Genomic DNA, 25,173 nt, shown 5'->3' on the forward strand with positions numbered 1-25,173 from the left:
GTGCCTAGTACAAAGTAGGTGGGTAATAAACATTTATTATTATCATATTATTTCATTTCATTGTCATCATAAACTTAATCATCATCCATCCCACTAATTTTTCTTTAAAGATTTTATTTATTTATTTGACAGAAACAGAGTCAGCGAGAGCATGAACACAAGCAGGGGGAGTGGGAGAGGGAGAAGCAGGCTTCCCGCCAGCGGGGAGCCCCATGTGGGGCTCGATCCCAGGACTCTGGGATCATGACCTGAGCCGAAGGCAGCCGCTTAACGACTGAGCCACCCAGGCGCCCCACCCCACTAATTTTGCAGGTGGAAAAAAACCCCTGAGGTCCAGAGAAGTAAGATGTTTTACTCATAATGACATGATTAATTCTTGGAAAAATGGGGATTGGAATTCATGATTTCTAGCTCAGAGTTCTTTCAGAACATAAGACTGAATTTTTACTGTCCTCAGAATAGTCTGGAACTTGTTGTTTTTAAACTAAATCTTTACTATCTGCTTATTTATTTGTCATGGATTTTTTTTCTGATAAAATATAGGGCACAGAGTAAGAAAGGATATCAGGTTGTTTCAGTTTTGAGGATTTCAGAAATACTTCAATTTCCTATATTATTTTGTTATTATTCTACTTTGATAAAAAGCATCTGAAAGCCAGTTTTCAAAGAAAAAACATTCTCTATTTTGAATCAGAATGCTACATTCATGCACATACATTTAGCTTTGGAAGTATAAATTCAATGCTCTATTTCCTTTTGACAGTGGAAAGTTGGCCTGCATTAATAAAGTAAAACACTTCAAATTTTATATTTTTTTAATGTGGAATAATTTTCAAACTATATATATTAAATGAAAAAAACAAGATGCATAAGAAGGAATATACTATGCTTCCTTTGGTATAACATTTTTAAAAATATACATATGTGTATATTTACAAATATACACAACTTCTTTTAAATGCATAGAGCAAAAATCTTTTAAGGGTGACCACCCTGGGAAAAGGAACTGAGAGACAAGAAGGTTAGGATAGAGAGGCTTTTTTTTTTTTTTTACCACTGTATATATTTTTATTCTCTTTTTATATTCTTTTTGTACCTTTTATAATTTTTATGCTTTGGAATTTTTAATATGTATACAAATTATCTTTTTAAGTATAAAAAATTATCTTGAAAGAAAGAAAAATACATAAACATATTTTACAAATAAAAACTACCTTGGTAGTAATTGATAATAAAGGTCATAGAATCTGTCCTTAGAATCATTTTCTCCAGGATCTTTTCAAATATGACTCACTTTACATGCTAGCACTAAGATCTCTACAGTTTAGAAGTCAGACTGTGTACTATCAGCCACTTATGTACAAATTGTAGGGGTGAATGTATTTCTGTTCTTTTATGTTACAAAATACCTTCATACACTGGATTAGAATAAAGTCAGAGTGACAGGCTGAGAAAACCTTCACCCAGCAGGGAACTTGTACAGTACTGAAATAGAATTCCTCCTTAAAAATAATAATAATAATAATAATGTGTTCTTTAAAAAGCAAGTTAGGAAACACTTTGGAGGACATATCAATATAGGACAATAAACAAAACTCATTTCTCAATCATCTTCCTTTATTAATATATCAGTTGACTCTTGAATAGAATGCTGACAGTCTCTCCATCTGGGGTGTCTTGTGGTTTCCTTGAGCCTTTCTGGCCTCTGAATCACTCATTAGTATCACTGAAGTCTTAGCAGATTTTCAGCTTCAATTCTCATACCTGACTACTAAAATTATTGTTCTAAAGCATGCTATTCATACATTACTCATATTTTTGAAGTGTACCACAAGCTGGATTTTTAATGTACAAAAGATCAAACATTTATGATTTATCATATATTTTGTCTTCTTTGATAGAGAAAAAATATATACAGAGTACAGTTCATATGAACTACATAATTATCTTGCAACTGGCACCAACTTACCACCTTTTCATGACAAAGACCTCTTTTTTAGGCAGGTTTTATCTCCTAAGAGCTAGTCCTATTTGAACTAGTCTCATGTAACATTAACCATTTCATCCAGACTTAGCTTTATCGAGCTTGTCCTACTGCATCTCTATCACTGAGGAAACTCAACTAGGTCAAGGCAGTTATAGTTTGTTCCATATGCATGGTTCCTTTTACCTTGGGTAATCTCTCATGGCAGTCCCCAAACTCCCAAATCATTTAAGTCACTAATAAAAAAAGTGGATGTAAAAAGGTAAATATTCAAATTAATAGTAACTGTAGTGTTCTTTTAAAGGAGTTCTTTAATTGTTCCATATGTATAGCAATAATAATGTACAGGATATTCAGTCTTTTCCTCTAGGAATGAAGACTTAGAAAAGTATCCTTTTTGAGACAAGAAATTAGAAGAGCATGAAATGATGTGTCTCAAACATTTCTTTAAAATGTGTCAAACTTATTGTTTGGTCAGTCCAGTCGGACAAAGGACAGATGTTATAATTTGATAGCTTGAGGAAAATGCCCCTTGAAGAACTGACATATTTGATAAAATTTTTCTATTTGGTATCATAATATCCAGAAATATTCTATTGTTCTTCTGAAAGATATGTGTTCAATACATACCAAACTCTCTAATATATCCAACTTTCTAAGCAGACCAGAGTCTTAAAGTTTTGGATTTTTATAATTCTGAGAGTTTACACTATTTTATTTTTAATGGGCATCAAATAAGTAATAATGTATTAGTTCCTATGAATCGGATAACAACTGCCCATAAATGTTCATAAAAATAAGATGTGTTCTCATGCCAAGAAAATTAAAAAGAATTTAGTATATTTTAATGTTTCATTTGTATATGAGAAAAATGATTTTGTGATAAAAATTCATTTGATATTATTTAACTGCCTGTTATAGGTTAAATTGTGTCCCCCCAACAAAAAGCATATGTTAGAGTCCTAATCCTTAGTACCTCAGAATGTGACCTTGTTTAGAAACAGGGGCTGCTCCTTCTTTTTTTTTTTTTTCTTGAATCAAGGCCTTTATAGAAGTAAGAAGTTAAAATGAGGTCATCAGGATGAGTCCTAATCAAATATGACTGGTGTCCTCATAAAAAGGGAAAATTTGGACACAGACAGACATGCACAGAAGGAAGATGATATGAAGACATACAGGAAGGATGCCATGTGAAGATAAAGGATAAAAGTTATGCATCTACAAACCAAGGAACACCTGAGACCATAAGAAATTAGGAGATAGTCATAGAAGAGGTCCTTCCCTAAAGGCTTCAAAGGGAGCATGGCCCTGCCAACATCATGATTTCATACTTCTGGCCTACAGAACTGTGAGACAATAAAAGTGTGTTCTTTTAAGCCACCAAGATTGTGATACTTTGTTACAGTAGTCCTAAGAAACTAATACACTATCCTACTTCAAGAATGTTCAAGAGATAAGTCCTAGGCTTTGTTTGGGCTGGACATGCTTGTATCCACTGAGAAGATCAATATGAAACTTCTGCTGGCTACAGTAACAACCCTGATTGTAGGTCTGGTAGCTCTACATGCTATGGAATTACCATTGCCCTGCTACAGTTTTGAATGTTGTACTTGGTCTCTCAGCTGAATTTAATGAAATTTTTAAAATGTGACTTGAACTATAGTTTTCTAGACTTTTACAGTATATAGTATTTTACATACCTGCTCATACACACTGTTCATTTGAAAATTCGTTTTATATATATATATTTTTTTACTTTTTTTCAAGTTTTTGTTTAAATTCTAGTTAGTTAACATATAATATAATATTGGCTTCAGGAGTAGAATTTAGTGATTCATCACTTACATATAACATCCAAAGTTCATCACAAGTGCCCTTCTTAATACCCATCACCCATTTAGCCCATCCCCTACCCACCTCCCCTCCATCAATCTTCAGTTTGTTCTCTGTAGTTAAGAGTCTCTTATGGTTTGTCTCCCTCTCTTTTCCCCCCCTTTCCCTATGTTCATCTGTTTTGTTTCTCAAATTCCATAATTAAGGCAAAGTTATAATGCTTTAAATTATAATTTGTGTGAGGCCAGTTTAAAAGAAATGTACAAAGCACTGGGATATCTGTATTAAATTCAGTTTCTACCATTAATTTTCTAGGTGACTTGACATATTTTTACTTCAGTTTCCCTTTCAGTAAAAAAGGGACAATAATACTTCACATGGGAGAATAAATATGAAAGTGTTAAGGATGATATGAAGGGGTGTAGACATAATAAGGTATTATTATGACTCATAGTGGCCTTGCTTGGCACTTGACAATTGAGTGTCATCTTAACTCTATTAAAATACTGGTAATTCAGAAGTATACACTTAATAAGCTTTAAAACAAATTTTACATACCTGATCCATATTTAGCTTCTCTACTTTTCTTATTGTTTTTTCATAAATAACATTGTTTCCTGGGAAGAAATGGCCTCCTCTTAGGAATGGAGGAAGTGGTTCCTATAAAGACAATAATGACTGTGTTTTGTTTTGAAAGGTACCGTTTCAGATGAACTTCAACTTAAGCAATATCTAGTCTCTAATAAACTCTGAGTTAGTAGCATATTAGGAGAATGGAATGACATCCCAATAAGGTTTTGAGAGATGTAAGGAAATAGTAAAAAGATAGTCTATTTTCTCAAGCAGAGCAATCTGGATCTCTCCTACTACCTTTTACTAGGCCTAACAAAGTGTTTTAGGGGAAATTGGAAGGGGCTGAGAAAGATATTTTTTTTTTTCCTGTTCTTGAGGCAAGATACAGGGAGTTTCCTCTGAGGTAGACAGGCATGAGGTCAACTTCATTTAAATTGAGTTCACTGGCAGGTTTCTTTCTATGCAAAAGTATTATTGGAGAAATGCAAAATAAACAATTCATCACTGAGCTCTAAAGTAGGTAAAACTATATTAAAGATATTTTTTTCCTGGAACTTAGCTTTGGTGTCCTTGAAGTGTACAATTCTTACTTGTGATTATAATCAAAGCTAAGTCTGTCTATACAACATATGTTTTGAATACTGAGAACAGAGTAGAGTCTTTAAGCGCTACTGTATCCCCATATAATTAACTAAGGTGATGTAGTATTATCCAAGTGCTTAAAAGATATCAGCCAATGAAATAAAGGCTATTGACATGTCCAAGATCTGAAAGAGATCAGGGAAAGACTAATAAGAATCAGATCAAGAGTTTAAAATAAATGCAATATTACTATATTTCGTTCCCTTCTTTTTTTGTTTTCATATGAGTCTACTTATATGGAGGGAGTTGAGGTTGTTTTGTTACAAAGAAAAATTGCATTCATTTATTTTTGTAATATAGGGGAACAGTATAGAAGGGGATTGACCAAGGCTGCTACCAGTTAATGTGTTTAAGACCATTTCAAAATCAAAATATGTTAGCATTTTTGTCATCTGCTATTATAAAAATTCTTAAAAACAACTGGATGAAAACACTGTTTGTTGAGAATGAAAAACACTCTGAAATCCAAAGCTATATACTTCTTGTATTCAAGATTGAATAAAGAGTGCTTTAACTAAATGTTCCTGGAATATTTTGGTGAAATAAATATGCAAGTGATTAAATTTGGCTAGCTGGTGAATTGTTAAATCTAAAGGTGGATATATTTAGAAAGATTCCTCTGAGGCAAAAAAAAAAAAAAGAAAGAAAGATTCCTCTGGAAGCTTTTGTGTCTGTTTGTCTTAGTGAAAAAAAAAGCCTTTTTGGTAGTTATTTGCAGTCATACAACACATGTTTAAGAGCTTACTATGCACAATACACTTTGCTAAGTTTTTTAAAGCGTTTTACTGAGATATTTAATACTTAACAATTATGTATAAATCTAGCAGTGCAATAACTTCAAACTGTAACAATATAGTAATCATATCTATTTAATGTCAACATAACCGATATCAATATACTTTAGCTTACTACATATTACTGGTGATAGTAAAGATTAAAATTATAAAAGGTGACTTGACTGAAATATGCACATTTATGTAAATGTAGACTAGATATCAATGATCTGTTTTAAAAAATGGCTACACTTTCTTACTAAAACAAACCTCTTTTCCTCATTTTCCACTTTACTCTGCTATTTTGAAATTCTTTTTTTTATTATGTTCAATTAGCCAATATATAGTACATCATAAGCTTTTGTTGTAGTGTTCAACAATTGATTAGTTGTGTATAACACCCAGTGCTCAGTTTTATAAGGCATGAATCACACTTAGATTATTACCAGGAAGACTGAATATTGATCAGTATTTATCAAACTATAGCCAAAAGCCTATTTTTATAATGTCCTTGAGCTAAGAATGATATTTAGATTTTTAAAGGACTGTAAGTACAAAGAAGACCAAAACCCTATGGTGACAGCAAAACCTAAAATATTTACTATATTGCCTTTCATAGGAAAATTTTGCTGATCCCTGGTCTAGATAATATATGAACATAAACATCTATAATACAAGGTAGAAAGAAGCAAGTGCCTATAAGAGGTTCAGAGAAATAACTTATGGGATGGAATTCAGAAGAGGAAAAATTGAATTCCATCTGGCAGTGCTCAGGAAGGTTACTTTGATCAGGTGGCATTTGAGAAAAGGTTAAGGTGGGCTTTGCATATGAGGAGATGGAAGAAAATGGTATTACAAATGAAGTAAACAAAATAAGTCATGAAATCAAGACTGTAGAAGTGTAAGATATATGTAAGGGACACAGATGGCAGACAGAAGTTTGGTTCTGAAAGCAGTGAGAAGTCCTTGAATGCTTTTAAATAGGGATGTGAGGTGAACATAAATCTACTTCAGGAAGATTTGCTGGAGAAAGGAAAGAGTAGAGGTGAGAAGACTAGTAAAGAGATTATCCTAAATCATCAAGGACAGTACTTTCCAAAGATGACTCTAAGATCTTAAATCTGAGAAATCTACTACATAACCAGTGGTGCCAAAAACAAAAACAAGAAAAGTTGAGACACATTGAATTTTATGTGCTCCTGGTAAAAACCTAGGTCTGATTCATGTTTTTATTCCTTATAACGTTTAGTAAATATATAGTTCATAGTTATCCCTTAAATATGTGTTAAATTATTGCAAATAATTAGCAAAGAGACTTATATCAAAATGTTCAGGAAGGCATTCAAGTTATAGATGTCCAGCGCACAGGTGAGTAGAGATTTCATAGCTACAGTTCTAGTTCTAGGTTTCAGAATAATATGTTTAGAAGATCTTGTTAAAATCATGCAATTGCTGAAAAGGCAAGTGAGGATCAAAGACATAACTACATAAGTCTTAAGAGATATGAGAAACAGAGGGAATAATGGAAAAAATCAAAAGAAGAAAAATTTTCATAAAGCAGTGGAAAGGTGAGTGACAGTATAAATGCTTCAGATGTCAACAGGTGAGAATTCCAAAGCAGATTGGATTCGGACTACTACAGATCCATGGGATCCGACTACTAAAATTAGTGGAAGAAGGTGTAATGGAAAAAAATTCTGGAGTCATAAAACCTGTATTCAGTTCTGCCTCTATCACCTACTTGCTGTGGAAATGTAGGAAAGTCATTTACCTTCTCCGAGGCTTAGTTTTCTTATCACAGAGATAGTAATGCAGAATACTTTATATCAAGTAAAATCATGTATTTTAAAATACCTTTAATCTGTGATTTTAATGTACAAATGATATTGGTGTTTAATAATATAGTAATATAATATTTTAAGTCCATACTGCATTTAAAAAGTTAATGAGAACCTTGTTAGAACTATTCTAAGATATCAAGGTAAAGTATATACAAAAATAGGCTTATTGAAGGCAGGGACTGTATCCATCTTGAATACCCCATAGTGAATGAACAGATGACTGGATGAAAAGAGATGATATGAATGTTTATCCTAAGGATATAAACACCTTCTAACAGGGGAAAACAAAGTTAGCAAAAGAAAATTTCTATTTTTTCACTATAAATGCTGAACCATTATTATTTTTAAGAAGAAAAATGGTTTGGGTCCTAACAGTGTTGATTCTCTCCAAAATGTGTGTTGGACTTATTATTTTAAATGACTTACTGAAAAAAAAAAAAAACTTCCAAATTTAGAGGACTATTATTTTCCCAAAATGTTTAAAAAGGTAAAACCAAATCTTACTATATTTGAATAAATCATTCTTAGTAAAACAGATCAGCAAAGTAAATTTAATTAGAAGTCTTAGATTTTTCACAAATGAGCTGTTAGACAACTTTACTATTTTGGCAGCTTATTTTTTTTATCTGTACATTTGAATTGGTGCCAGATCCACCCTAAAAATTAATAGGTGTCTTCAAAGATGGCTGATTTTATCATTCTAATTGTTACTTTTAGAACCTCTGGCAGTAGTTCTCACATCTAACAAAGTACATAATCCCCAGCGTCTACTTTGTTGTTCCCAGGCCATGAAACCTTGCTGGAGAAAGTTAAGAAAATATTTGCTGATTTGGCTCAGTACAACTTTAAGTTATCTTACTTTAAGAGCCTCTCTAAACTTCATGGTCACAGTTGTGTTTATCAAATTCTCTATAACTGTGGTTACAATTTTTTTTCAATTTCCTCAATCCCTATCCTCACATTCCCTCATTCTCCTTCTTCTTGAGAAAACCAAGATCTATTCAATGAGATTCCTTCATTTTCCTCCCTACCTCAAAAATCTCTCTTCAATTTCTGCTCCTTCCATCTCATTACCAAGGAAGAAAAACTCCTCCTTTTATGTTGAAGTCACTTCTCTATACCTGGAATCCTATCCCCTCTTGTCTCTTCCAGAATTATGTCCCATTTGTCCCCTTTCTCTGTGGCATCTTTAGTCTTACTACTGGTTCTTTTTCCTCTGTCTATAAATCTCTTAGATCTCCAAGATTCTGTTTTCTCCCTTAGCTACTATCCCATCTTTCCTTCTTTTGACCAATATCCTTCTTGGAAGGGTAATCCTCATTTATTTCCTCCATTTCTTGATCTATTCACCCATTAACTTTGCACATCTGGGTTTTGATTCCACAAGTATAAGGAAACTCTCAAATATCACCATTACATAATGGTCAAACTCTCTATTCTCAAACCTCATCCTCATCCTCTTTGGCCTTTTGGTTATTTGGGACAGTTGACCACCCCCTTTCTCTTTTGCTTCAGTTACTCTGTGTTCACATTTCTTTCTGACAATTCCTCTGCCCATGAAAGTGGCTCCTTTCTGTTTCCTTAAGTTAGGCATTTCACAAAGTTCTGTACCTCAATCTTCTCCATTACCCATCAGTTTTCTCATTCATTCTCACAGCTACAATGACAACTTTCAAAGGAATAACTCCCATGTCTCTATCTCAAATGTGACCTTTCTCCAGGTTATTTATTATTATTATTATTATTAAGTAAGTTCCACACCCAGCATGGAGCCCAGTGTGGGGCTTGAACTCATGATCCTGAGATCAAGACCTGAGCTGAGATCAAAAGTCAGACACTCAACCAACTGAGCCACCTAGTCACCCCCTCAAGGTCATTTTTTTTTAAAGATTTACTTTTTTTTTTTTTTTCCTCGAGAGAGAGCACGAGCAGGTGGAGGGGCAGAGGGAGAGGGAGAGAGACAATCCTGAAGCAGACTCCCTGCTGAGCATGGAGCCTGACCGGGGCTCAATCCCAGGACCCTGAGGTCATAACCTGAGCCAAAATCAAAAGTTGGCCGCTTAACCAAGTGAGCCACCCAGGTGCCCCCTCCAGGTCATTTTTAACTGTCCATGTGGTCATCTTCCCTTCCATGCACCTCCAACACTACTGGTTCAAAGAGATCTCATGATCTACCCCTTTCCAAATGAACTTTTGCTCCCCCTCACTTCTTAATTGGGCTACCATACTCTCAGTATCTCAAACTGAGCTTAGGGTCATATTTGACTTTTTTTCTTCTTTTTTTTCTTAGATTTATTTTTATTTATTTGAGAGAGAGAGAGAGAAAGCATGAGCGGGGGTAGGGGCAGAGGGAGAAGGAGAGAAAGAATCTTCAAGCAGACTCCCCACTGAGAGTGGAGCCTGATGTGGGGCTCCATCCTAGGATCCTGAGATCATGACCTGAGCCAAAATCAAGAGTCAGCCACTTAACTGACTAGCCACCCCAGGTGCCCCACTTTTCTTCTTCTTTTAACTCTATATTCAACATAAGTTATCAAATCTTATCAAAACTACCCCCAGAATAACTGTCAGAAAAGACAGTAATAGATTTAGAGTCAGAAGACCTGAACAAGTCACACTTATTTAACCTTCAGTTTCCTCATTAGTAAAATGATGCTGGCAACAATGTTAACTGTAATAATTCCTTAAATACCACAATAAATCCTTCTCTGATTCCCCCAAATGAATGTGTTATCTCCAACCCCTGGAACTTCAATAAGACTTCATCTGTAATTTTCTCGCATCATCTATCATACACCCCACCATATATTTTACATAGCTATTTGTGGACATATCTTATTTCCCTTGCCAAGAGAAACTAAACGCTTTTGTATGGGAGCCATGTCTTGTTTCCTTCCCCCCACCCATATGAAAGCTGTACAGTTCCATTCCCATAGCAGGAGCTCCACAACTAGAAAATTAATAAAACTGATTAATAGCAATTGGATTCTATCTACTGATGGAACAAAAATATTTTCTTCATTTCTAGGTCAAGTTATATACCAGAATGCATAAATGCTTTGACTAAAATGACAATAAATGGAGAATAAAGGAGATCACAAACAACCAAAAATTTTAAAAAGGCTGAACAGAGGTAGAAGGAAATCATAATAAGAGAAGTAGATTGAGATCAGTTTAATTACAGGGAGAAGGGAAGATTAGATAAACTGGGAGGTGAAAGAGGATAAAGGTGCCATTTAGGAGGCTCAGCTTGTTATAAATATTGTAATTAAGCCAGAATCTTCTCCTGGGGGGATTTAAAAGAACAAACAAAAATGCACATACTTAGATAAACAAAATGGGGAATATATCTAAATAGGATTTTCAAGCTGCTCTGCAAAACCAGTTAGATTATTTTTGTTTACAAAGCATAGGGGCAGAAATTTGTTTTATCCTCCAATAATAGAAAGAGTTAAAAGCTTTAAAATAATCATTACCGCCTGCTGGGGTTTTTCCCTAAGAAACTATTTGCTTCTTTGTTGTTGAACACAGCCATAATAATAAGCCTTTACACTGGCAGGCTCAGTGTTACAAATATGTTATGTATTTCCATACATACTTCTAATTTCTCTGCTTTTGTATTACACTGTCGCAGGGGATGATGGGAGGAAGTCGGTATGTAGATGAGTCTCTGGATCCTAAATCACCTACATCCTCAATTGTCCTTAATTTGCAAATGTATCTTTCCATATGGGCATTGTTCAGTTTCTGTTCCCACTCTGTTACTTTGTAACTGAATGGTTTGAAGATAGTTAAAAGCTTAAGTTTCAAGAAGATTGGGACTTTGTTTTGTTCAGTACCTTATCCCCAATTCTTGGAACAATTTTTGGTACATAGTAGACAACTGATAAATTTTCATTGAATAAATAACTTCATTGTGCTTCTATTTTCTCACCTTTTTAAGATTAAATGGGATAAAATATGTAAATTTCCTAGCATGGAGCATATATCCAATAAACATTAATTCTTCCTTTTCTCTATTAACTTAAGACTAAGAATTTATCCAAAGTCACATAAGAATCACTGGGCAAGAGGGTTGGAATCCAAATTATTTGATATTTAAAAATTACTCTGTGAATATATCCTAGGTAAACACAGCAATTCTCACATTATGAAAAAAAAAAGTGCTATCTAGAACTAATTCTTTGAAAGCCAGGGATATCAAGTGTAATATGCATCCCAGTAAACATATTCCCCAGTTTGTATGTGAAAGAAAGAAAAAGGAGAAAGAGGGAAGAAGAAGGGGAAAGGGTAAAGTGGCCATGTCATAGAAAAATGCACACTCTCATCTCCCAAGCTCTTTATGTCTCCCTTCCCCAACACGCTTTTGAGATTTGTTATTTAAACATTTGATTCTGCAAAAGAAGGCACAAGCAACTGCTTTACTGTAATCACATTCTCTTTTGATATTTACAATAGGTACGTGAAAACTGAGGCAAATGTTCAAAATAATCATAACCCTACCACAGAGCTTGCAAGCAGATATGTTCACACATGCACACATACACAACTAACTGCCTTTGTAGCTGAAGAGACATGAGAAAATGATTTTAAAATAAACAAAGAAAGAAGAGAGGAGGACAGATAACAGAAAAACAGTGCACTCCCCACCCATGCACCTAGAGTAGTATCAAATGTGTTACCCTAATTTAATCTGTTGCTTTCCACAGCTGAAGCAAATAATTGATTTTATTTTGTGAGAGATGGGAGGATTCTTTCCTGCAATCATGGAGAAATAAAATAAAGAGCAACACAAAGAATTGCTGTATTATTATCTCTGGCACACTGTTTCTATTTGTGAAACTTTGTCCTTGTAACCCCATAGAACCTCCTGTTGCCCGTAAAGAAGGGCTGTAGATGGTTTTGTATGTGTTGAGGAAGGCTTTTTACTGTGGGAAAACGTTTTCTTAGTTTTCTCCTCAAAATGAAATAGAGAATAATATACTAGTTTGTAAAATATAAGGTTATATATCTTAGTAGAAAATATAACTATAATTTTCAAAAGAGCTCATTGCTAGGCACAAAAGTTCACAGCATAGGCAATAAAGGCATGGAGACACTTAATGAACTTTTGATTTTTCATTTTCTTCTTCCTAGCCCATATCTCAATAGCAAATCTAAATAAACTAAGGACTCCAATCCTTGATCTAACAGCTGATATCTTTTATGTGAAGTCTGAAAGAACTTTGTCCCTTTTTCCTTTGGTTCAAAGGATGCAAATTCTTATCCTTTGTAGTACAAAGGTGGTGCTATAGAAGTAGAAAGATTTTATAACCTAAGAATTTCCATGCTGCTTGGAAGTGTTGCCTCACTAAATCAGAATATATGGGCACATAGTTGTCTGGAATTAAAAATGACTTTTTAAAATAGTGATTTGAAGGGGTAGATGCACCCCAATGTTTATAGCAGCAATGTCCACAATAGCCAAACTATGAAAGAACCCAGAAGTCCATTGACAGATGAATGGATAAAGAAGATGTGGTACATATATGCAATGGAATATTACTCAGCCATCAAAAAGAGTGAAATCTTGCCATTTGCAATGATGTGGGTGGAGCTAGAGTGTACTATGCTAAGTGAAATCAGTCAGAGAAAGACAAATACCATATGACTTCACTCATATGTGGAATTTAAAAAACAAAGCAGATGAGCATAGCGGAAAGGAAGGAAAAATAAAATAAGATAAAAACAGAGAGGGAGACAAACCATATAAGACTTGTAACTCTAAGAAACAAACTAAGAGTTGCTGGAGGGGAAGGGGCTAGTGGAAGGGGTAATTGGGTGATGGGCACTAAGGAGGGCACTTGATGTAATGAGCACTGGGTGTTATGCAACTGATAAATCACTAAAAAAATTAAAAATAAAAAAATAAAATCTTTAATAATATTTAAAAAATGACTTTTTTTTATACTAATGATTAGAAATTAACTTTATAACCAGAAGAAACTCCCAATGATCTGATTTTAGGGATCTGGTAACTGACTCACACTTCTCATTTAAGCTATCAACTTCTAAGGAATTATAGGTTGAGATAAGAGTTTGTGTGATATAGCTTACCTGTTCAGGATTTTGTACTATGTATCTCCTAATAGTAGTCTGTGGATATGCAGTGACTTTCACTGTTGGAGAATGGAGTTCCTGTAAAGAAAGATAAAAGCTGCACATAATTATAGTTGCTTAGTGACCTTGAAGCCATTAATAATAATAGGGAGCAATTTTCAGAGTGAAATTTTAAAAGTCATTTGCATAAATGATGACATATGAATTTGTGGGTTTAGTTAATTTTAGTATTAGAAACATATATGAAAGCATGTGTTTATGTGTTCAGCACTGTGCTAGGTATTTCTATTAAATACTCATTTCATGGTAATTCATCACACATTCCAAGCTATAGTTGATGAGAGTTTCAACATATTCATTGCATTGTAATGCCCCCACAATATTAGAAGAAAATATAGCTTAATATTTATTATCTCATATTTTAAAAATACAAGGCGACACAGAAAAATTTGTGTTTGTGTGTGTGTGTGTGTGTGTGTGTACTTAAACATTTACTACTTCAGTGTGATGGTGGGAGAGGGCCATAAATAACATTAAAATGGAGAAAAAACACTAGAATAAAGTCATTTGTAAACTTTTGATGGAAAAAGAGTCAATATCATTAATATAGAGTTTTTATACCTCAATAAGAAAAAAATTCATGCTAATAGAGAAATGAGCAAATGGCATGAACATTTATAAAAGAAGAAAAACAAATGGCTAATAAACAGTAAGAAGTATTCAACCAAACTAAGAATCAAATAAACATAACAAAAGTACTATATTTTAGCTGGAAAAAAATTTTAAATAATAATACTGATGAAGGTACACTAATAGGACCACTTTCCTATGGAGAGGGGAAAGATTAAATAATCATCCATAGGCTGAAATATATAGCTACTAAAATAATGATTCTGATTAGTAATACAAATTTACATGAAAAAAGCTCATAATATTATATAAGGTTAAGTGAGAAATGAAGATATAAAACTGCATATATGGTATGATCTCAATTCTTTATTTGAATGGAAGAAAACATAAAATGCTAATAATACTATCTGTGGGTAAGGGAAGGAATCATGAGTGATTTTTATTCTTCTTCTCTACATTTTTTATGGTTCCAAAATTCTCTACAATAAACATATTTGTATTATCAGAAATAAAACATGGTAAACCCAATTTTAAAGGCTTCATTATGAAAAATAACAGCTAATGCAATTTGCTGCCCGGATTTGAATGTAGTGAATAGCTCTGTGATTTAAGTGGACTTACTTTTCTGGGGTAATCCTATCTTGAGGGTCCTGTAGGGCTCTATTTCTATCTCTGTTGTAGCCTTTATCCCACTGTCCTATGTTTTGCTGTGTATGTGACCCATGCTGGTCTGTGAGCTCTTTGAGAATAGTAATTGGGTCTAATACATCTTTATACAATATTTGATACATAGTCAGCATTCAGCAAATGTTTGCTAAATAAATGCATGACCCTAGGGGAGTCTGGGTGGCTCAGTGGCTTAAGTGACTGACTTGATTTCGGCTCAGGTCATGATCTCAGGGTCCTGGGATCAAGCCCCACATAGAGCCCCGTGCTCAGCAGGGAGTCTGCTTCTCTCTCTCCCCCACTCCCTGTCCCCTACCCACTCCTACTCTCTGTCTCTCTAAAATAATAAAGTATTTATAAAATATTTATAAAATAAATATTTTAAACAAATATTTAAAAAATTAAACAAATGCATTACTCTAACTGACTTAGTTCTAGGCTATGTTAAATTGGGAAATGGTAGACAAACTTTTGATAATCCTATTTGTTTTTCATAAGATCACCTTTTCCTTATTACCAAAGTCTAGAGACCAGCTTTTATCCCTTTGTTTCCTTACTGTTCAAGCTCATACCCTGACACCTCATCTGGGCAGGACTGCTTTCTTAGAACACCATCTTCCTCCCTCCTAGCCTTCAAATCCCAAATCCTTTATACTCCCCTCCCATGTAGTAACTAAGGATATTTTTTATTTTCTTTTCTTAGGATTCACTTTTCAATGAATGGTGACTAGCTCATTAAACACATATTTGTTAATATGGTATTTAATTATTATTACAGGTATCTTTTGGAGATATAATGCCTAGACTCCAGGGTAATCTTAAACGTGGGATTATTAAATTGTAAAGGCTAAGGGAACTAGATTCTTGCATGTATTTCAAATCATGTACCTTTGAGAACGGCTAGTTCTGACCCTATAAGCTATTTTTTCTGAATGTAAACTTACAGTACTATCCCTCAAAAGTCAGGTCCTTGTTCAATCCAAGATCTAAGTACTTTATTTGTGCTAAAATCAAGACCCTAAAATATATATAATTACTAGGAGATCCTTGACTAAAAATAAACTGCACTCAAACTAAAAGCAATCAGATTGAATAGACAATGAAACTGAAAAATCTCCGTTCATAGCATTTGTTTCAGGACTTGTTTCACATTCCTTTAATGGGCTGAGCTGATTACCATATGTGAGAATCCCCTTTCTAGTTTTGTGTTCCTGACATTTTGTAAATGTGTAAAGCCTTAGGAGGGCTTAAAGATTACTTAAACATATGAGCAAGGTTTACATAAAAATAAAAGAATCTAATCTAATCCATAACTTCTTTTACCTGTTCAATATTTGGGGTTATATATACACTGTTTGGGGGGCAAGTAGATATTTTCAGAGTTGGAGAATGGCGTTCCTGTTGAGAAAAAAAGGTGGGGGGGAGGTGTTCAGAAATGGTTACTAAGCAGTGTTATTTGAATGTCTTACCTTCTTTAGGTATTATTTCCTTTAATTTTATAATAACCCAGTTTGTCAGAAGAACTTTATTTAGTGTTTTCTTAGATGATATCCAAAGAACACATTACTGAATTCCATTGTCAGCTTTGCTAGTAAACTAATAATAAACTAATTTCTAGAATACTTTCATACCAACACATTCTTCTTGTACTTCTAGGTTACATCCTTCTTTTCTTTTTGAGATCTCTGCTAATATACATCCCAATGTTATTATATGTCTGCAATTTAACAAGATGCAAAATTTATCAACACAAAAACATAAAATACAAGAATTTTCTAACCATGGGTATTAAGGAGGGCACATGGAACACTACATCAAAAACTAATGATGTACAGTATGGTGACTAACATAACATAATAAAAACAAACAAACAAACAAAAACAAAGAAAACTCAACTGAGTCTACTGCCCTGAAAATGCAAATCAAAAGTACAATGAGATATTACTTCACACTTGTCAGAATGACCAAAATCAAAAACACAAGAAACAACATGTTGTCGAGGATGTGGAGAAAGGGTAACCCTCTTACACTGTTGGTGGAAATGCAAACTGGTATGGCTACTCTGGAAAACAGTATGGAGGTTCCTCAAAAAGTTAAAAATAGAAATACCCAATGATCCAGCAATCAATTGCACTACTGGATATTTATCCAAAAAATACAAAAATACTAATTCAAAGAGATACATGCACCCTTATTTTTATAGCAGCATTATTTACAATCACCAAGCTCTGGAAGCAACCCAGGAGCCCACTGACTGATGAATGAATAAAGAAGATGTGGTATATATACACAATGGAGTATTATTCAACTAAAAAAAGAATGAAATCTTGTCATTTGCAACAACATGAATGGAGCTAAAGAGTATAATGCTAAGTGAAATAAATCAGTCAGAGAAAGGCAAGTACCATATGATTTCATTCATATGTGAAGTGTAAGAAACAAAACAAATGAGCAAAGGAGGGGGGAGACAAACCAAGAAAGAGCTTCTTCACGATAGAGAACAAACTAATGGTTACCAGAAGGAAGGTAGGTGGGGGAATGGGTTAAATAGGTGATGGGCATTAAGGAGTGCGCTTGTGATGAGCACTGGGAGATGTATGGAATTGTTGAATCACTATATTGTACTAATATATGAAACTAATGAAACTAATATAATGAAACTAATATAACCCTGTATGTTAACAAACTGGAATTAAAATAAAAACTTAAAAAAAGACTATTGCTTTGAGATTACTTCAGTCTGACTTTTAATTATGGTTTGCCTGATCTGCTTCTAGTTAAATTTCAGAGAGTAGGCTCTGATGTTAAAAGAAAATGGTCTATAAAAGTGAGAGTATGATTTTTAATAATGATTAGGTAAGTCACTTTATTGATTATGCTGACATTCTTTACATTTTTTCCCAAATCAGCAAAACTGTGTAGCTTCATTGGTGTGCAAATAGTTGATAGTATTACTCAATCTCTTCATACATTACTGTAATTTACAACCAATTGACAGAACTCCACGATATATTCCCACAACAATAAAAATATTTCTTTTTTTAGAACAAGGAGGCTATTGAAAATGAGAGTCACAGACTTACAAGGGAAACACTGGCAGACTCATATGGAAGTATAGCTATAATAGAGGTGTATTGTGCTGTTCTTAAAACAAATTGCCAAATACTTTGCATGCTGTGGTTTTTCTTTTGTTTTTCTTTTGGTTCAGCTTGTAACATTTTCATCCTCCCTTTCCCTGGTACATCAGCAGTAATACTGCAAGCTTAATATATCAAGGCAGCCTTTGAATATGTTCTCAGATATCCTGCTACAGCTGAGGAGAATTCCTCAGACAAATGCAGTGAATTAAAGATTGTAGGCCAAACAGGTATATGGTCTTCAGCTCAGGATGATGGTTATAAATACAACCAAGTGCAGGTGGGTTTGGCCCACAGAGCCGAGAGGAGCAGGTTCAGAGAGGTAAGAAAATAAAAGGTGTTTTTTAGTTATGCAATAGTACATGAATACATGTGAACATAAAAATGTATACAGATAAAGTCAAAGATCTTCCCTTAATCATTCTCCTTTTATCCAAATCCCTTACCCAGAAATAACCATTATTGTCTGGTGTATCTTCACATAAATACGTATGTACAAATAATAATATTTACTGCTTTTATTATTCTGCAGTGTAAGTCATTTTTTGTATTATAAGTGAGATATGTCTTAATTCATTATTTTAAATTAATACATAGTGTTCCATGATGTTTAATAACTTATCTATTTCCCTAATGAGCAATGTTTAAATTGTTTTCAGTTTTCACTATGCTGCAATGAGCATCCTTGTGCATGTATTTCTATAAAATTTCACAAAGAAGTGGGATTGATAGTGCACAGATTATGTGCATTATTCATTTTAACAGATACTGCCAATTGATTTCCCAAATGGCTATGCCAATTACACATCCTCCAGCAGTGTGGAAAAGTACTTATGTCTGGAGGATGTTTTTCTGCAAACTTTTAGCCCTTTTAGGCTGCGACTAGTAATACTAGGATCATGTTGAGAAGACAATTTGTGCACACTACCTGCCACCTGGAAGGTGTTCTATAAATGGTAGTTCTTTCCTCCTCCTTTTAACCAATTCAAATCTGATGACATCAGCTAATTAAATAGAACGAAACTTAATAGCCAAGTAGACTAGCTTTTAAGAGAGTACATAGCTATTGTCTTGTTGGCAACTTTCTTTAGGTAGAATTATCATAAAAAAATAATTTTGTTTATAATTAGGTGAGCTCAGGCTTAGTATAAAATCCAGGTTGCTTTTCCCACACTCCCTAAAGTAATGGTTTTCAACTTTGTAAAGTTGTATCAGCCCTCTTCCTCCTTTTCCTTCTCTTCCTCCTCCTTTTATAAAGTACATATGATATTACCAATTTTAATATCAGAGTGGATTAAAATCAGTCTGCTTTTTGGGATAATTTCACTACGTCACCTGAGATAATTGTCCATAGCTTGGTATACCCTAAATCAGAGCTGGGAAGCTCTAGTTGCCCTAAAGAGAATTCATAAAACTACATCTTATTTCTGTTTGTTAAAAAGCTATGTTTCTCAGAATTAACAAATCATATGGAATGCAAATGGGTCCAATTTCTCAGTTACTTACCTTAGTGAGAGAGATTTCACGTAGCTTAGTGAAGGGCAGAAAGAAGGGAAAGCAGAAGCTGGAGAGGTGCTATTCTCCTTTAGGTAGAAGGAAAACCTTAAAAATTTAGGACATACTCTGAATTCCAGGATTATTTCAGGGCAAGACCTTGAAAATTAGAACAAAAACTGCTTTTGTTCTCTAATATATTTTTTATACTTTCCACTCTGGTAATAGAATATCAGAATGGGGAAATTTATCAAATGATTTGCCGTAAGGATTATCATCAAATGATTTGCTGAAGCCAAAAAATACAAACTTGTTTAAACTGAAAATACTTTAGTATTGAACTGGGTTAATCAAGGGTGATAGCTGATATAGTGAAACTATCAAGAGCTGGTTTCTAAACGCAGGACATTCATTAACTAGCTGCTATACCTTGGACAGGTTATTTTGAACTATTTGAGTCTCAGTTTCTTTATTTGTACAACAGAAAAATAATACACAATGCATAGTTTATGTGCACACTGTAAAATTTGTACAATGGATGTAATAATGTTTTTCTCCTTAATTTTTGAAATTTCAGTGGGCAAATAATGTATGTAAAAGAATTTTGAAAAATAAAAAATACCATCTGTTAATATGAGGCATTACTTTTATTGGATTGGTTACATGTATAACTAAGTAATTTGTTCAATGTCATATAATAGTATTGGAAGAGATATAAAGCATAGATAGAATATACTCTCTACCCTCATCAAACTTATAATTATTAAGGGGGTAAAAATTATTAGTGTAAATAACAATAGAGTATTATAAGAGCTATGAGGAACTTACTATGAACGTTTTGAGGGCTAAGAGATAACTTCAGCCTGAGACAATTTAAGATTTCATCCCAAGGTTATACCTGAGGAAAGTCTTGAAAAATTGGTGTAATTCCAGTTTATCTAGATTGGTGAGGATGGGGGGATGGGACATTTCAGAGGTAAGAGCAACATGAGCAAAGGCATATTTATGGAACGTTAGGGCCTATATTTAGAGAACAACAGTTTACATTTTGGCTGAAACAGAACATTAGAAGGGGAGTTCCAGAAAGTAAGGTCCCTAGAAGCCAGATAATGGAGGGCTCTGAAAGTCAGACTAAGAAATTTATAGACACTGAATGTCACTGAAGGTTTCTTCAGCAGAAGAGTGATATGAGGTATTTGTAAGGAATTTAAGCAACTTATTTTAAAGATTTTATTTATTACAGAGAGAGAGTGAGTGACAGGGAGCACGAGAGGGAGGAGGGTCAGAGGGAGAAGCAGACTTCCACTGAGCGGGGAGCCCTATGTGGGGCTCGATCCTGGGACTCCAGGATCATGACCTAAACCAAAGGTGGACACTTAACCGACCGAGCCACCCAGGTGCCCCTAAGCAACTTTTCTAGATAACATATTCTCAGATATAATTATGTTTGTGAATATTTTAAAATAATGTGGATGAGTACTGGGCAGTAGTAGCAGCTTTTATGAGGGAATCTTGGGGCACATAACTGATATACTAAAACAATTATAAGATAACAGAACAAGATTCAATAAATAAAATCACTTCACCTAGACAGAATTTAAGTAGCAGGGGAGGTAAAGGAAATATCTTTATAAACAGACTAATTAGCAGCTTCAAACTAACTTGCTTAAAAGAAGCAACACAAGATCCCAGGGAAATAATATGATGACAGATCAGAATCACTAACCCTTTAACATAATTTGCCATAATAAGTAATGATAAATATTTGTTCATAGGGGAAAAAAGTGTAAATCAAATATAAACAAGTCAAGTCCAGATTCTTAATGTGACCCAAGAACTAAAATAGAAAACTAATTGCCCTATTAAATAGCTTTCTAATATTTACTTTATGTGTTTTTCACTTTTTTAAAGAGGCAATTTGTGCCCTACTTTCCATTTTCATTTCGAAGAGAAGGCATAGAAGAGTGAAACTCACAAATAATCATAACTGTATATCTTTATTAAAGCCATTGCTTACAGCCACATTCAGGCATTTTTGCAAGCCATAATCACAAAGGGTGAGGGGAGAGGGAATGGAAGAAAGAGGGAAGGAAAGGGAGAGGGGAAAGGGGGAAAGGAAGATGAGAGAAAGCGTGGGAGAGAGAATTTCCAGTTCCATCCCATTGTCGAAAACATTTATTTTGATTTGTCTTTGATTTTTGATTTCTAAAAAATCTTTTTTTTCCAGTTGATTTTTTTATTATGTTATGTTAATCACCATACATTACATCATTAGTTTTTGATGTAGTGTTCCATGATTCATTGTTTGCGTGTATTACCCAGTGCTAAAAATTCTTAACCCTCAATAAGTGTATTGTCTCTGGGGGAAGGGAAGAAGGACCGTATCAGTAATATACTACTCAGTATTATAAGTACATTATAGTTAAATAATAAAAAGTGATACTATCTAGGAGAACACATCTGGGATCGAGGTGGGGGTGGAGTACTACACTGAGGACAGGGTAAGAAGATTCAGGATTGGAGAAGATGTCTTTAAGAAGATAACTTTCCAGATGTATTTTAAGGAATAGGTAGAATTCCAGAGAAGATGTGAGAGAAGGGTGGCTGTTGCCAGAGTGGGGAATGAAATGAACAAAGGCAGGGGTGGGAAGGAAGCAAAATGCTCAGTTTCTTCAAGAATCAGCAGTACAGTGTGTCCAGGACACAAGGTGGAAGGAAGTGGGTAGTGGGAACTAACACAGTAAAAGTAGCATAGGACTGTTCTAAGGAGACACTTTAACATCATCAAGGTGAGGAGTTTGAACCTAACTTTGGAACTCAATTATTAAAGTTTTTGAAAATATTTTGAACTACAAAGTAAATAACATTTTATAGCTGAGATTATAAATCCCACAATAAGGTAAAAGCTGATTTTATTTATTCATAATATTTTTCTATCAAAGTTCTCCTAAAGCACTTATGAATTTTTAAATAACTAAAAATTTATCAACTTACTACCCAGTGCTGGAGCCTTATATATTTTGATACAAAACAATCAATACAATTTATAAGAAAAATGTTAAAAAAAAGAGTTCTGAACAGCAGCAAAAAATGTCTGCCTTCTTGGTAAATAACAAACTTTTAACACCTTGAAATGTTCATTACACTATTATTTATGCCCTGGCTTGTGTCAAAAGATTATAAGTGGTTCATAATGGAAGCATATACATGATCAAGAAGTGAAAATAGGAATCAGATATTGGATGTTACTGTGTAACATAAATAAGAGTCAAATGTGTAGACCAGGAATATATAGCATAGCATGGAGGTTACAAGCATAGACCTGGAACTAGACTGCTAGATTTAAATCCTAGTTGTACCACATACTAGCTATATGAACTTTAGTAAGTCATATAACATCTCTGTGCTTCAGTTACCACATCTGTAAAAATGAGAATATATTTGAACTTTACTTACTGAAGTTTAAAATTAATTCAGTAGGTTAAGGGAGATAGGTAGTTGCAGAGAGGTTATGAAAAACAGATCATGTGCCCAAAAGAAAGAAAGATGCATTTTGATTGAGGAAGGTCATTTTTCATCTTTTTCCTCTTCTTAACCATTTGCTCTGCCAAAAAGTGAGGCTCTGGGAAAATCATATGAACAGAAGGATATATACATACATAAAAATCTTTTATTTAGACTTATGAATTTAATTCTTTTTTAAAAGTTTATGAATTCAATTCTCTTTCTCCTAAAATAGTTACTCTAAACTTAAAACTTTGAGAGTTTGTAGCTTCATTTTTTTATTTCATGTTTATCTACGCATTATAGCTGATCATATAAATTGGCAGCACTTTGATCACACATTTGTACCACCATAAATTTCCTTGAATGTGATGATCTTAGAGGTAATTCTATCTTCAAATGAGCAGCCTGAATGTATAGATTTGCAGTGTCCAGTAGAACACTCTACAATGGTGGAAATGTTCTACATTTGTGTTGTCCAATACAGTAACCACCAGCTACATATGGCTGTTGAACAGTCAAAATGTGACTCGTGCAATGAGGAACAGAACATTTAATTTTATTTGATTTTGATTAATTTAGATATAAATGAAAATAGCCACATGCTACTCTATTAGAAGTGTAGCTCTAGAGGAAAAATTAGGTAAGAGGCAGACAGCAAACAAGCTTTAATGCCCAGTGTCACTGCATTTTCAAAAGGAAAAAAAGCACAAACTAAAAAAACTCCATCTCAAATATTAAGGTTCAAGTTCAAAGACTCTAAGAGCATGGGAACTCCCAAATTACTCTTTCTAAAGGATACTTATACCAGTAAACATTATAAATACATTCCTGCTGTTCCAGTCTTTTGATCCTATACCATGAGTTTTAGAAAATTGCGTTAATGGTTTTCCTCATTAGTCTTTCTTAACTAGTAGAACCCTAATAAGCCTTTCAAACATACATCTTTACCTAATCTTTCCAGTGTTAAAAGAACTCTTACTTTATAGCCTGTTCATTAGCTATCTATTATCCTATTTTGTCTGTGCAACTAGGGGCTTTTGTTGGCTATATTTTGATAAAGCAATTATAAAAATGGAAAGAATTATTGAGTGTCCAGACAGTGGGCTCGACACCTTCACATGTTATCTCATTTAATACTCACTAAAACCCTGAAGGAAGGTATTACTGTCCCCACTTTACAAATGAGGACACTGAGGTCCTGAGAGGTCAAAATTTATTCTAGGCTCTATGACACTAATACTATGTGTCAGACACTATGCTGTGTGTTTTCCATAATGTGTTATCGAATTTGACTCTAACAACAATCCTATGAGCTAGGTATTTTTGTCCCATTTTACTAATTAAGTAACTGATACCTATAGCTAGCATGACCCTGAACCAGGAATTAAACCCAAGACGTTTAAAACGTAAACTTACACTCTTAGCCACTACACTAGATTGTTTCATAGTTTGGCTCTGCTTAAGTCTACCTCATCACTGCTCATTTATTATTTGCTGCTCTCCATGAGCCATTCCCCATAGATTCATTTGTATGGGCATTTTCTCCACACAGTGTTTTCTGTGACTCATCTTTATACTCTACAAAATATGAACCTCTGTAGCCAACACCTATTAGCTTTTATTTACTATTGATAACTCTTATCAAAGAGTTCAAGTCTTTGGTGCAATAAATAAAGGAGAGATGGCAAGATTGCTGGGAATGAGAATTAAGCAATAGAGATTACATACACAGCATAGGACTTTGTTCTCTAAATATTTGGAAACTTGTTGAAATGACCATGGAACTTTCTAATTTGAACTTTAAAACTTTAAAAAACTAATAAATAATATAATGTTCCAAGAAGGAGTCTTAAAATGACTATGAGAATCACTGAAAGTAATAATAGCGACTTAGTAACAGTTTAGGACTAACAGCTTCAAAAGAGGCAATATCTTTAAATACCAACTGACATTTATGCTGACAGAATTTGCCAAGGCCAACTGCCATTTGAATA

General features: G+C 34.0%; 1 protein-coding gene across 1 annotated transcript in view; it reads right to left on the reverse strand.

Moving 5' to 3' along the window:
• Positions 1-25,173, reverse strand: part of POF1B (POF1B actin binding protein) — a 98,753-nt gene that overhangs the window by 67,642 nt on the left and 5,938 nt on the right. Inside the window, exons 2-4 of the mRNA XM_045899858.1 lie at positions 16,365-16,439; positions 13,743-13,823; positions 4,376-4,477 (exon numbers count right to left, since the gene is read on the reverse strand). Of these exons, the coding sequence (XP_045755814.1) occupies positions 4,376-4,477; positions 13,743-13,823; positions 16,365-16,439 (258 nt within the window). The remainder of the gene's footprint in view (positions 1-4,375; positions 4,478-13,742; positions 13,824-16,364; positions 16,440-25,173) is intronic.

This window comes from Mirounga angustirostris, unplaced genomic scaffold, assembly GCF_029215605.1.
Source record: "Mirounga angustirostris isolate CCGP_5_RB_7025 unplaced genomic scaffold, mMirAng1.0.hap1 SCAF_11, whole genome shotgun sequence".
Classification (NCBI taxonomy): Eukaryota; Metazoa; Chordata; class Mammalia; order Carnivora; family Phocidae; genus Mirounga; species Mirounga angustirostris.